Source organism: Pelodiscus sinensis, chromosome 19, assembly GCF_049634645.1.
Source record: "Pelodiscus sinensis isolate JC-2024 chromosome 19, ASM4963464v1, whole genome shotgun sequence".
NCBI lineage: Eukaryota > Metazoa > Chordata > Testudines > Trionychidae > Pelodiscus > Pelodiscus sinensis.
This window is the reverse complement of record NC_134729.1, coordinates 29,941,260-29,955,134: the sequence shown is the minus strand read 5'-3', so window position 1 is coordinate 29,955,134 and position 13,875 is coordinate 29,941,260. Positions and strand designations below refer to the sequence as shown.

Below are 13,875 nucleotides of genomic sequence, written 5' to 3'. Positions count from 1 at the left end.
CTGACACCAGGCCCAGCCACCAGCCCCAGTTCCCGTCCTAGAGCCCGAGCGTCCTGACACCAGGCCCAGCCACCAGTCCCAGTTCCCGTCCTAGAGCCCCAGCGTCCTGACACCAGGCCCAGCCACCAGCCCCAGTTCCCACCCTAGAGCCCCAGCGTCCTGACACCAGGCCCAGCCACCAGCCCCAGTTCCCGTCCTAGAGCCCCAGCGTCCTGACACCAGGCCCAGCCACCAGCCCCAGTTCCCGTCCTAGAGCCCCAGCGTCCTGACACCAGGCCCAGCCACCAGCCCCAGTTCCTGTCCTAGAGCCCCAGCGTCCTGACGTGCTGCACCCACCAGCCCCAGTTCCCACCCTAGAGCCCCAGTGTCCTGACACCAGGCCCAGCCACCAGCCCCAGTTCCCGTCCTAGAGCCCCAGCGTCCTGACACCAGGCCCAGCCACCAGCCCCAGTTCCCGTCCTAGAGCCCCAGCGTCCTGACACCAGGCCCAGCCACCAGCCCCAGTTCCCGTCCTAGAGCCCCAGCGTCCTGACACCAGGCCCAGCCACCAGCCCCAGTTCCTGTCCTAGAGCCCCAGCGTCCTGACGTGCTGCACCCACCAGCCCCAGTTCCCGTCCTAGAGCCCCAGTGTCCTGACACCAGGCCCAGCCACCAGCCCCAGTTCCCGTCCTAGAGCCCCAGCGTCCTGACACCAGGCCCAGCCACCAGCCCCAGTTCCCGTCCTAGAGCCCCAGCGTCCTGACACCAGGCCCAGCCACCAGCCCCAATTCCCGTCCTAGAGCCCCAGCGTCCTGACACCAGGCCCAGCCACCAGCCCCAATTCCCGTCCTAGAGCCCCAGCGTCCTGACACCAGGCCCAGCCACCAGTCCCAGTTCCCACCCTAGAGCCCCAGTGTCCTGACACCAGGCCCAGCCACCAGTCCCAGTTCCCGTCCTAGAGCCCCAGCGTCCTGACACCAGGCCCAGCCACCAGTCCCAGTTCCCACCCTAGAGCCCCAGCGTCCTGACACCAGGCCCAGCCACCAGCCCCAGTTCCCGTCCTAGAGCCCCAGCGTCCTGACACCAGGCCCAGCCACCAGCCCCAGTTCCCGTCCTAGAGCCCCAGCGTCCTGACATCAGGCCCAGCCACCAGCCCCAATTCCCGTCCTAGAGCCCCTGCGTCCTGACACCAGGCCCAGCCACCAGCCCCAATTCCCGTCCTAGAGCCCCAGTGTCCTGACACCAGGCCCAGCCACCAGCCCCAATTCCCGTCCTAGAGCCCCAGCGTCCTGACACCAGGCCCAGCCACCAGTCCCAGTTCCCGTCCTAGAGCCCCAGCGTCCTGACACCAGGCCCAGCCACCAGCCCCAGTTCCCGTCCTAGAGCCCCAGCGTCCTGACACCAGGCCCAGCCACCAGCCCCAGTTCCCGTCCTAGAGCCCCAGTGTCCTGACACCAGGCCCAGCCACCAGTCCCAGTTCCCGTCCTAGAGCCCCAGCGTCCTGACACCAGGCCCAGCCACCAGCCCCAGTTCCCGTCCTAGAGCCCCAGCGTCCTGACGTGCTGCACCCACCAGCCCGTACCGATGCTGGAGAGGAACTGGAAGGCCTCGGTGTGTCCCAGCTTAGCCAGGCAGCAGAGCAGGTACTTGAGGCTGCAGTCCCGCTCGGCCAGCAGCTGCAGGAGGCTCTGGCTGGGGCTCCCGCAGGGCTCCAGAACCTTCAGGGAACACATCTCCAGCTCCTCCTCGCTGGGGGCCGCCGCAAACACAAGAGCAAGGTTAACCCTTTCCAGCCTGGCGTTGGGCGGGCAGAGCCAGCTGGGGAGCGGGAGGCCGCGTGGTTCAGCCAGGAGGGCGGGGGTGGGACGGGGCACTGCCCTGGGGGACGGGCTGTGCAGCAGGGAGAACGATCCTAACCCACCTTGGGCAGACGTGCTACTGCCAGGGTGAGGTTCCCCGGGAGCCCCACTGCCCTGACTCACATCCCCTGGCCCCAGCAGATCCTGTGGCCCCGGCCGTTCTGTACAGCCAGGGGCCGGGGCACGGCTGGGGCCTTTCATGGGGTGAGGGGCAGAGACGGGACTGGAAGGAGCATCTCTGAGCGCCGGCGTTTGGATCTGGCTGGGGTGGGCGAGTGCTGAGACCCTGCCACAGCACCTGCCGCTCAGCCGAGCCGTGGGCTGGCCAGCAGGGCATTGAAGCCAGACCTGCAGAGTGGGGCTTGCTGGGCTGACAGTGTCTGTCACTTGTTTGGCAGGCCCTCGGTGAGCCTCGAGCCCCCGCGTTCCCCGCGGAACCCGGCTGCAGCCACAGGACAGAGTGGGAACCGCAGACAGAAAGTGGGCTCAGGCTTTTCTACGGGTCTAAGATGGGGCCAAGCTCTGCCCTACAAGAGCCTGCCTGGGAGCAGCACAGCGACTGCCCAGTGCCGGGCTCACGTGGCCAACACACCCGAAGAAGAAGGATGAATCCTGAATGTGAGAATGCAGCTCATAGAGACTACAGCTCCCATCAGGCATTGCGGCGTCAGGCGCCCCGAGTATCCAGTGGTGTCTGCGGGGGTGCCCCATAGCTCAGGGGAAAGGAGGCAAGCACCACAGAGATCCTCACCTCAAAGCGCTTCCAGGATGTGCAATCAACCCACATGCAGATCTGCAACACCCACAAGAGTCTATACTGGGACAGCACACCCCCTACAGACAACCCACAGGCTGCACCGGGACAACAGACATCTTACCGACACCCCACAGACTGCACTGGGACAACATACACCCTACCGACACCCCACAGACTGCACTGGGACAACATACACCCTACCAACACCCCACAGACTGCACTGGGACAACATACACCCTACCGACACCCCAAACACTGCACTGGGACAACATACACCCTATCGACACCCCACAGACTGCACTGGGACAACATACACCCTACCAACACCCCACAGACTGCACTGGGACAACATACACCCTACCGACACCCCAAACACTGCACTGGGACAACATACACCCTATAGACACCCCACAGACTGCACTGGGACAACATACACCCTACCGACACCCCAAACACTGCACTGGGACAACATACACCCTACCAACACCCAACAGACTGCACTGGGACAACATACACCCTACCAACACCCCACAGACTGCACTGGGACAACATACACCCTACCGACACCCCACAGACTGCACTGGGACAACATACACCCTACCGACAACCAACAGACTGCACTGGGACAACATACACCCTACCGACACCCAACAGACTGCACTGGGACAACATACACCCTACCGACACCCCACAGACTGCACTGGGACAACATACACCCTACCGACACCCCACAGACTGCACTGGGACAACATACACCCTACCGACACCCCAAACACTGCACTGGGACAACATACACCCTACCGACACCCAACAGACTGCACTGGGACAACATACACCCTACCGACACCCAACAGACTGCACTGGGACAACATACACCCTACCGACACCCCACAGACTGCACTGGGACAACAGACACCCTACCGACACCCCACAGACTGCACTGGGACAACAGACACCCTACCGACACCCCACAGACTGCACTGGGACAACAGACACCCTACCGACACCCCACAGACTGCACTGGGACAACATACACCCTACCGACACCCCACAAACTGCACTGGGACAACATACACCCTACCGACACCCCACAGACTGCACTGGGACAACATACACCCTACCGACACCCCACAGACTGCACTGGGACAACATACACCCTACCGACACCCCACAGACTGCACTGGGACAACATACACCCTACCGACACCCCACAGACTGCACTGGGACAACATACACCCTACCGACACCCCACAGACTGCACTGGGATAACATACACCCTACCGACACCCCACAGACTGCACTGGGACAACATACACCCTACCGACACCCCAAACACTGCACTGGGATAACATACACCCTACCGACACCCCAAACACTGCACTGGGATAACATACACCTTACCGACACCCAACAGACTGCACTGGGACAACATACACCCTACCGACACCCCAAACACTGCACTGGGATAACATACACCCTACCGACACCCCACAGACTGCACTGGGACAACATACACCCTACCGACACCCCAAACACTGCACTGGGACAACATACACCCTACCGACACCCAACAGACTGCACTGGGACAACATACACCCTACCGACACCCAACAGACTGCACTGGGACAACATACACCCTACCGACACCCCACAGACTGCACTGGGACAACAGACACCCTACCGACACCCCACAGACTGCACTGGGACAACATACACCCTACCGACACCCCACAGACTGCACTGGGACAACATACACCCTACCGACACCCCACAGACTGCACTGGGACAACATACACCCTACCGACACCCCACAGACTGCACTGGGACAACATACACCCTACTGACACCCCACAGACTGCACTGGGACATCACACCCCCTACCGACACCCCACAGACTGCACTGGGACATCACACCCCCTACCGACACCCCACAGACTGCACTGGGACAACAGACACCCGACAGATACCCCACAGACTACAATTGGATAACACACATCGTTCTGACACCCCACAGACTGCACTGGGACAGCACACACCCTGCAGACACCCCAGAGCTTGTACTGGGACAGCACAGAGCCTGTGGGGTGTAGGGTGTCTCAGTGCTGTGGGATGGACTTGGTGGTCTCTTTGGGTCCCTTCTGGTCTGATATTTCTAGAGTTCTACATCTCTCTCAGCCTCCACTGGGACAAGACACGCCCCATAGCTTCCACTGGGATGCCACGGCCTACACACACACAAAGCTTACACTGGGACTGCACATACACACACACCCCCTGTCCTTGGACATCTGTACACACGCACACACTCAGGGCCTACACAGAGACAGCTCTCACACACATGGACACACACCACAGCCTATCCCCCTTCCCAGGGATAACACACACTTTATCCACACACTGCACACCACAGCGTACACTGCAATGATGACACCTCTGCCCCCTCGCAAATGCACAATCATACCAGAAACAGCATCTCCATCACCCCCGCGGATGTGCAAACACACACACACACACACACACACTCACACACACACACTCACACTCACACACACTCACACTCACACTCACTCACACTCACACTCACTCACACTCACACTCACACTCACACTCACACACACTCACACACACACACACACACACTCACACACTCTCACACACACACACACACACTCACACACACACTCACACACACACACACTCACACACACACTCACACACACACTCTCACACACTCACACACACACACACTCACACTCACACACCCTTCCCAGCCATATCTGCACGTAACTGGGGCAGGTGAACTGGCAAGGCTGTGGCGCTGCTGGGCTGCCTGTGGCCGCGCCGCCCACATGGGTGCCCCAGCCCTGTTGTGCCCCCTGCTTCCTCCACCTGCATTTGAAGCGTTTCTCGGCGCCGGCGATTTCAGCCAGTTTCCTCCAGCCCCGACTGCAGTTGTCCAGGAGCTCACTGAGCCTGGCCAAGGCAGCTTCTCCCAGGGTGCCGATGGGCAGGCTCCCCTCAGCCATTGGCCGCTCTGGCCTCTTCCTTCTGCCTCAAGGCCCAGGAGATGCCTGTTCCCGGCCGATCCCGAACCAGCAACCGCCTAGGCAGAAAGCAGAGCCACTGACCGGGCAGCACAGCCAGCGCCTGTCTGAGCTGAGAGCCAGGACGCTCCCCAGGCTGCCACCAGCCTGCTCCCCACAGGGCCACCACGAGAGCGCTGCCTGCAGCTGTCCCTGTCCCATAGCCCGGGGCCAGCAGCAGGGCAGAGTCAGGAGCCTGTCACCGGGGTCCTACCAACAGGCTGGCAGTGGGAGTTAGGCAGCTGAACCCTCAACGCCATGTGCTGGGGCTCAACCCCCCCATTGTTCATCCCCCACTGCCGATCCTTTGCACCCAGATCCTTCATCCCCCCCACTGCCGATCCCCCGGCCCCACCCCAGATCCTTCATCCCCCCCACTGCCGATCCCCCGGCCCCACCCCAGATCCTTCATCCCCCCCTGATCCCTCCCCACCCCAGATCCTTCTTCCCCCCCGATCCTCCAATCCGTCGGCCCCATCCCGGATCCTTCCCTCCCCGATCCTTGTCCCCAGATCCTTTATCACTCCCGCCCCCGACCCCTCATCCCCCCCAGATCCTTTGTCCCCCCCGATCCCTCGTTTCAACCCCCGATACCTCATCACCACCCTCAATCCTTCATCCCCCCCACTGCCGATCCCCCGGCCCCACCCCAGATCCTTCTTCCCCCCCGATCCCTCCCCACCCCTGATCCTTCATCTCCCCCGCTGCCGATCCCCCAGCCCCACCCCAGATCCTTCATCCCCCCCTGATCCCTCCCCACCCCAGATCCTTCTTCCCCCCCGATCCTCCAATCCGTCGGCCCCATCCCGGATCCTTCCCTCCCCAATCCTTGTCCCCAGATCCTTTATCACTCCCGCCCCCGACCCCTCATCCCCCCCAGATCCTTTGTCCCCCCCGATCCCTCGTTTCAACCCCCGATACCTCATCACCACCCTCAATCCTTCATCTCCCCCACTTCCGATCCCTCGTCTCCACCCCAGATCTTTCATCTTCCCCACTCTTAATCCCTTGTCCGTGCCTGGATCCTTCATCCTCCCCCGACCCTTGATCCTTCATCTCCCCTGCCCCGATTCCTTGTCATCATCCCGGATCCTTCCTCCCCTTGACCTCTGATCTCTTGTTCCCCCTCCCGGATACTTCACCTCCCCCCAATACCTTGTTCCCCCCCCCCCCCCTGCAAAATCCATCTTCCCCAGCCCAATCCCTCATCCCCATCCTGGATCCTTTGTCCCCCCAATTTATACAGAGGCAGTAAGATATTCTCTGTTTTATTCGCTATCCCAAAATTCTGTTTGCTTTTTTCACTGCTGCTTCACAGGGAGTGCACTTTTTCAGAGAACTATCCACAGTGACTCCCAGATCTCTCTCGAGTGGTAACAGCTAGTGTATTCCCCTTCATTCTATATGGAGAGTGGGGTTGTGTTTTCCAATGTGCATTATTTTGCATTTAAGAACATTTTCATCTGCCATTTTGTTGCCCAGTGAGAGTTGGCAGATTTGCAGAAATGTTGGTGGTGCCCAGAATTCCCAGAGCCCACACCCCACCTCACCCAACTCCCCTCCCCACCTTCCTAAGGCTTTGGGTGGGGGAGGAGTGCAGGCTTTGGGGGGAGTTTCTGTGCTAGGTGCAGGCTCTGAGCTGGGATAGGGTATTAGGGTGCAGGAGTGTATGCAGGCTCTGGGAGAGAGTTTGGGTGCAGAAGGGGGTCTAGGTGCAGACTGGGCTGGGGCAGGGGATTGGGGTACAGGAGGGGGTGCAGGCTCTGGGAGCTGAGTACAGGAGGGAGGGGTCAGTCTGGGGCCGGGGGGATGCAGGAGTTTGGGGGCAGAAGAGCCTGGGGGTGAAGGTGTAGGCTCTGGAAGGCAGTGGGGTGTGCAAGGGGGTGAGGGTGGGGGCGCTGCTCTTTAGTAGGACACCCTCTTCTGGAAAGCAGCTCCAGGAGGGCTGGGGGTCTACACAGGCTCCCCCAAGCTTCCTCTGGCCCCGCCTGCTGCCCCTGCGTGATTTAAAATGCCCTGGAGACCCCTGCTGCTAGCACCGGCAGCGCAGCAGGGCTAAAGCAGCTCCTGGCTGCTCACTCTGGGCAGCACGTCCTTGTGGCCCCGCGGGGGCTGTCTCCAGGCGCTGCTCCCAGGCCTCAGGTCTGCAGATTTTGTCTCTACATTATTTATGAATATGTTAAATAGGACTGGTCCCAGTACGGAGCCCTGGGGGACACCACTAGTTACTTCTCTCCATTCTGAAAACTGACCATTATTCCTACCTCTTGCGCCGCTCCTCAGTAGAAGTGGGTTGTGCCCACGAAAGCTCATGATACCATCTATAGTCTTTGTTAGTCTGTTCGATGCTACAGGAGCACCCGTTTTTTAAATTTCATTATTCCTACCCTTTGTTTCCTTTCTTTTAACCAGTTATCAATTCACGAAAGGACCTTCCCTCTTATCCCATGACAACTTACTTTACTTAGGAGCCTTTGGTGAAGGACCTTGTCAAAGACTTTCTGGAAATCTAAGGACCCTATATCCACTGGGTCTCCCTTGTCTGTGTGTTTGTTGACCCCTTCAAAGAATTGTAGTAGATTGCTGAGGCAGGATTTCCCTTTACAGAAACCATGTTGACTCTTCTCCAACAAATTATGTTCATCTATGTCTGACAATTCTGTTCATTACTATAGTTTCTACCAGTTTGTCCAGCACTGAAGTTAGACTTCCCAACCTGTAATTGCCAGGATCATCTCTAGACTAATGGTATCATATTAGCTATCTTCCAGTCGTTTGGTACAGAAACTGATTTGGGGTATGTCTACACTTGCAGCCTATTTCGGAATAGGGCTGCAAATGTAGGCATTCGGAATTGCAAATCAAGCCCGGGATTTAAATATCCCGGGCTTGATTTGCATCTTCCTGTCCGGGCGCCATTTTTGAAATTTACAAGCCCGGAATAACTGCCCAAGTCTACACACGGCAGTGAAATGGGCGTTCAAAATAAAGCCCTATTTCAAACTACCTGTTATTCCTCCTGCAATGAGTGTAGACGTGGGCAGTTATTCCGGGCTTGTAAATTTTAAAAATGGCGCCCGGCCGGGAAGATGCGAATCAAGCCCGGGATATTTAAATCCCGGGCTTGATTTGCAATTCTGAATGCCTACATTTGCAGCCCTATTCCGAAATAGGCTGCAACTGTAGACATACCCTTAAAGAACAGGTTACAAACCAGTTAGTGGTTTTACAGTTTCACATTTGAGTTCTTGGGTGAATTCTATCTGGTCCCAGTGACTTACTACTGTTTAGTTTATCAATTTGATTCAAAATCACCTGTTCTCACACCTCAATCTGTGACAGTTCCTCATATTTGTCACCTTAAAAAGAATGGCTCACATTGGGGAGTTTCCCTCATATTGTCAGCTATGAAGATCAATGCCAAGAATTCATTTACTTTCTCTCCAATGGCCTTATCATCTCTGAGTGCTCATTTGGCATCTCGATCATCCTGCAATCCCTCTGGTTGGTTAGCAGGCTTCCTGCTTCCTGATGTACTTAAAACAATTTACTATTACTTTTTGAAGTTTTTGCTAGCTGTTTTTCAAATTCTTTTTGACCTTCCTAATTGTATGTTTACACTTCATTCATTGGAGTTTATGTTCTTTTCTATTCTCCACATTAGGATTTAACTTCCACTTTTAAAACAATGCCTTTGTATCTCTCACCGCTTCTTTTATTTGATTCAGCCATGGTGCACTTTTTAGTTCTCTTCATTTTGGGTCTGCTTCTATTACGGTGGCTTTGCAGGCCTGTACGCATGAATGTCTGGAGTGTGTGTGTCTTTTTTGTAAATGTGGACCACAATTATTTTAAATATAAAAGAGTTCAAAATAGCCATGCACTGAGTGCGCACAAGAGATGTTAACGAAAAATGTGAATGGAAACAGTGAGTGGTGAAATGATTTTGTTATAAGATGCTAAAAATGTGAACAGGAATAAAGGTTTTATAGCAATTACCTTCCGGGATCATGGTGGGCAGCGCGGCTGCCATGGCCCCCCGCTCCCACAGCCACCTTTGCCTGCTGCTGCTCTACCTGCTCGGCGAGACCAGCCTGGGTGAGTGGGGTGGGGACCGGGTGGCTCCTTGCAGGTGGGGGGAGCCGCCATCAGCCCCATGCCCCACAACCCAGCACTCTCCCATCCCCCTAACACAGCGGTTCTCAAACTTTTGGCCCGTGGCCCACCTGGCTCAGTGCAAACCTTTCCGTGGACCACCAGCTGCTAATGGAAACTCCCCGTTAATTCCAGAATTACGCCCCAGTTATTTTGCTAGTGCTGCACCTAGGGAGACTGGTTTAGTTTAACCAGTAAGAAAGGAAAACAGGCATTTAAATGATTAAACAGACTCAGCCCCTTAACTTTCTCATGTTAGTTTAGGTGGGGCCAGCCTGCGTCCACACTGCTCACAGCTGCTAACTGGAGCTCCCGGGGGTCAGCCCTTGAGTGAAGGGGTTTGTGTCTGCGGGGGAGGCCAGTGACGGGCGACGCTGCAGGGAACTCAAGTTAGCATTGCTGGGAAGACAAGTCCATGCTGTCCTTGATCTCTGATCAGGCAGCTTCCGCCTGGGGCCAGCCGGACACCTGGGGCACTGACTTAGGTGGCTCAGGGTCTATACCTGGGGCTGTCGTGGCTCTTTGGACTGATTTCCCCAAAGGAAAAGCTCCTGTTCCAAGAGTGCTAAGGAGGGGGAGAGCCCCCGGTAAGGAGAGCCAGGAGAGGTTATTTTGATTCCCCAGAGCCCAGACCTGGGTGGAGGCTTGAGCTGGAGTTTGATTTGCTTTAGGCAAGGACCCTAGACAGTGTGATCCTGCCCCTGTGACCTGGCAGATGATTTTCAGGGGGATTTAGGGCAAGGGGGTTAGTGTCCTACTATCCTCCCAGGCCCGGGGGGAGAAAGGGCCTGGCACAGACACACAGCCAGTGGCCTCAATGCTGACAGCAAGACTAGAATTCGACTGACAGAACAACATACGCCCGTGCTCACACACAACACACTATTCTAATAATCAGTGTACAAAGCATTCCTGGTGAGGTATCTGACCAATATCATCCTAATAAAATATGTGTGGCCCCCTGTAAGGCTACGTCTACAATGCACACTTATTTTGGAATCAGCTATTCCAGAAGAAATACTCTGAAATAGCTTATTTCAAACTAGCACGTCTACACTACAGGGAAGCCTTGAAATGAGTCCAAGGCAGGTGCTCCTAATATGGACGCCCTACCTCAATTTAGAACCCCAGGAAGCACTAGGGAGTAATTACTTTGAACGGCCCTGGGGAGCAGCTGTTTCAAAATAGCAGCCGTGGAGCGTCCACACTAGAGCTATTTTGGAATAGACATTATTCTTCATGGAATGCCGTTTACTGAAGTCGGAATAAGCCGTCCATTATTGCAAGTGTATTTTGAAATAACGGAATTGCTGTGTAGATGCTCACATTGTTATTCTGAAATAATGCTGCTGTGTAGTCACACCCTAAGTGAAATGACACAATTCCAGGTGTGGTGCTATTAACACGTTTCGAATGGAGGGTCGCAAATAGATCTGTCCTAAACAAAGGCATGTGCACTCTGCTTCATTTGTATTTAAGCAGTAAACAGAATCAACAAGCAGGAAAGGAAGCAAAGGAAACTCAAATAGTAGAAGAAAAAGCAGCAGGGAACATCCTTCCATGCAGACTCTTTGTGTCCTGATGTCCCCTGAAAATGGTTTTCAAGAGTGAAACAAACTATAAAAAAAGAACCCCTCAGCCCCCCCCCCCCCCCCCCCCCCCCCCCACACACACTCTTCCCTTGCCCATCACATTTACAGCACCCAAAGCAAAAAAGGAAACCTTCGTTGGATTCTGAGAGAAGGGATTCTGACCTACAGGGTTTGGCTGCAAGACTGCTGAAAATATATGGTAAGAAACTTTGCTTGAATCTGATAGAGTTTGTTAAGTACAGTATTAGAAAAGGTCCTGCCTTTACTTTCCTTGTAACCATTTCTGATTTTTATTCCTCGTGACTTGCACTCACTTAAAATCCCTCTTTTGGTAATTAAACTTGTTTTACTCTTTTAACTAACTCAGTGGCTGTGTCTAGACTGGCAAGATTTTCCGCAAAATCATTTGATTTTGTGGAAAAACTTGCCAGCTGTCTACACTGGCTATTTGAATTTCCGCAAGAACACTGACGATCTCATGTAAGATTGTCAGTGTTCTTGCAGAAATACTGTGCTGCTCCTGTTCGCGCAAAAGCCCTCTTGCGCAAATTATTTGCGCAAGAGAGCCAGCGTAAACAGCACAAGACTGTTTTCCATAAAAAAGCCCCGATCGCGAAATGGCGATCGGGGCTTTTTTGCAGAAAACTGCGTCTAGATTGGCCACAGACGCTTTTCCGCAAAAAGTGCTTTTGCGGAAAAGCGTCCTGCCAATCTAGACGCGATTTTTCCGAAAATGCTTTTAACGGAAAACTTTTCCATTAAAAGCATTTTCGGAAAACCACGCCAGTGTAGACGTAGCCAGTGTGTTTAAATGTAAGTGTCTGGCAAACTTCATTTGGGTGGCAAGTTGCGTGCATATTATTTCTGTTAAAGAAAGGACAGACACACTGCAACTTGCATTGTCCAGGAGAGGGCCTACGCTGCTGAGGGACATGCTGAAGCTGGGGGTCTTAGAGTCACTCTGTAGCTCTAATAATCCAGGCTGGGGAGAGCCAGCATGTAACCCAAGTGCGGCTGGCAGGCTGTAGCTGCATAGACACGCAGGGTGTGGCTTGCAGGCTGGAAGCGGTTTGTGAGCAGCCCAGGTGGAATCCATCTCAGCAAGGCATTGTGAGGCAGCCAAGGTGACTGAGCTGCTCATTAGTCTGGGTCATGCTCTGGTATGTCAAATAGGCACCGAGCCCCATGCTCTGACTGTTAGGCTGCACTGCCTTGGCATCAGCCGCTGAGTCTCTCATTAAGGCTGAAGATGTGAAGACTGAACGGGGGGGGTTCCGACTCCTGCTGGGGGCGCAGTGTGCCTGGCTGACCCTCTGGCCCTAGAGTGCCTCTTGCTTTCCTACATTCCAGCAGTATCATAGCAACCCGGGGGGGAGCTGCCCTGCATTGATGCTGGTGGGGGCAGCAGGAGCGTGGGGCCCACAATTCAGACACTTCACCAGAGCTTAGGAGCAACTTGTCCCAGTCACCCAGGAATTCTCCAGCAGGGCTGGGAATAGAACCCAGGAGTCCTGCCGCATCCCCCCTTCCCCCCCCCCGGTTGCCTTAACCACAAGCGCATCCTTCTCCTGCGCCCAGCCTACTGGCATTGCAATGGAGGCTGCGTCCCTCCCTGTTGGATTTACCAGCCTAGGGCCCAGTCGCAACAGGCCTGGGCGTTGGATGCCCGGCAGGGTGGCATTAAGACTTTGCAGGCTTGGGGTGGGGTGGGGGCCATGGGGAGATTGCTGGGGCCAAGCAGCATATGGGAAGAGGGCAAGCAGGGAGGGGACTGAGAGGCCGGGGAGAGCAGCATGGGGTCAGCCAGCGAACTCACCACTGGCAGAAGGGACTCACCTTACGGCAGACGGGGCGGTGGGGAAGCCCTCCTGCTCTTGTCAACACTGCTCAGAGCCAGGGCAGGCAGTTCTGAGCATGCCCGTCAGGGAGCCTGCCCGCGTCCCGGCCGTGCAGCAACGCACTCCAAAGCCCACGCACAGGAAGCAAGTGCTAAAAACAAAAGTCCCCCCCCCCACAGCACTTCTGCTTTAGTGAGCAGCTTCCTGAGCTGTAGCTGCAGCAGCGGTGGGACCCAGTTCACACCCAGCGTAACCCCCTCTGCTCCCAAGGAGCTGCCCCCACGGCGGGGCGACCGGCGTGGCCACTGCTCAGCATGGTGCATGCAGCGAGCCCTGGGACCAAGATGCTGGCCAGCAAGTGGAACCGGCCACTTCAGGAACCTCTAACCTGCCACCTGGAGCCCCCAGCAGCTCCATCGCATGTGTGCACACTCGTAGGTCGGCGGGCAGTGCAGTCGCTCTGGGAATCCATGGCAGGGCAATGCCTCGGGGGGGTTGGTGAATTCCACAAAATTCCCCGCCATGCACCGGGAGCCCAGCTCAGCCCCGTTCCAACCTTAGCTCCTCCCGAGGCTCTTCCAGCACAACTCACCAGCACAGGCTGGAGATGCT

At 55.9% G+C, this 13,875-nt stretch overlaps 1 protein-coding gene across 6 annotated transcripts in view; it reads right to left on the bottom strand.

Moving 5' to 3' along the window:
- Window positions 1-13,667, bottom strand: part of LOC102454489 (mucosa-associated lymphoid tissue lymphoma translocation protein 1 homolog) — a 31,605-nt gene extending 17,938 nt beyond the window's left edge. Inside the window, exons 1-3 of one of the 6 annotated variants that reach the window (XR_012896741.1) lie at window positions 13,262-13,666; window positions 5,354-5,698; window positions 1,562-2,074 (exon numbers count right to left, since the gene is read on the bottom strand). Coding sequence is in view for 4 of the 6 variants with exons in the window: in XM_075903315.1 (XP_075759430.1) it covers window positions 1,562-2,074; window positions 5,354-5,621 (781 nt within the window). In the remaining 2 variants the exon portion in view is untranslated. Of the gene's footprint in view, window positions 1-1,561; window positions 2,075-5,353; window positions 5,699-9,904; window positions 11,471-13,261 lie in introns of those variants that run through there. The other 5 variants (XM_075903315.1, XM_075903316.1, XM_075903313.1 and 2 more) reach the window with 5 other exon arrangements.
- Between the last annotated feature and the right edge of the window lie 208 nt (window positions 13,668-13,875).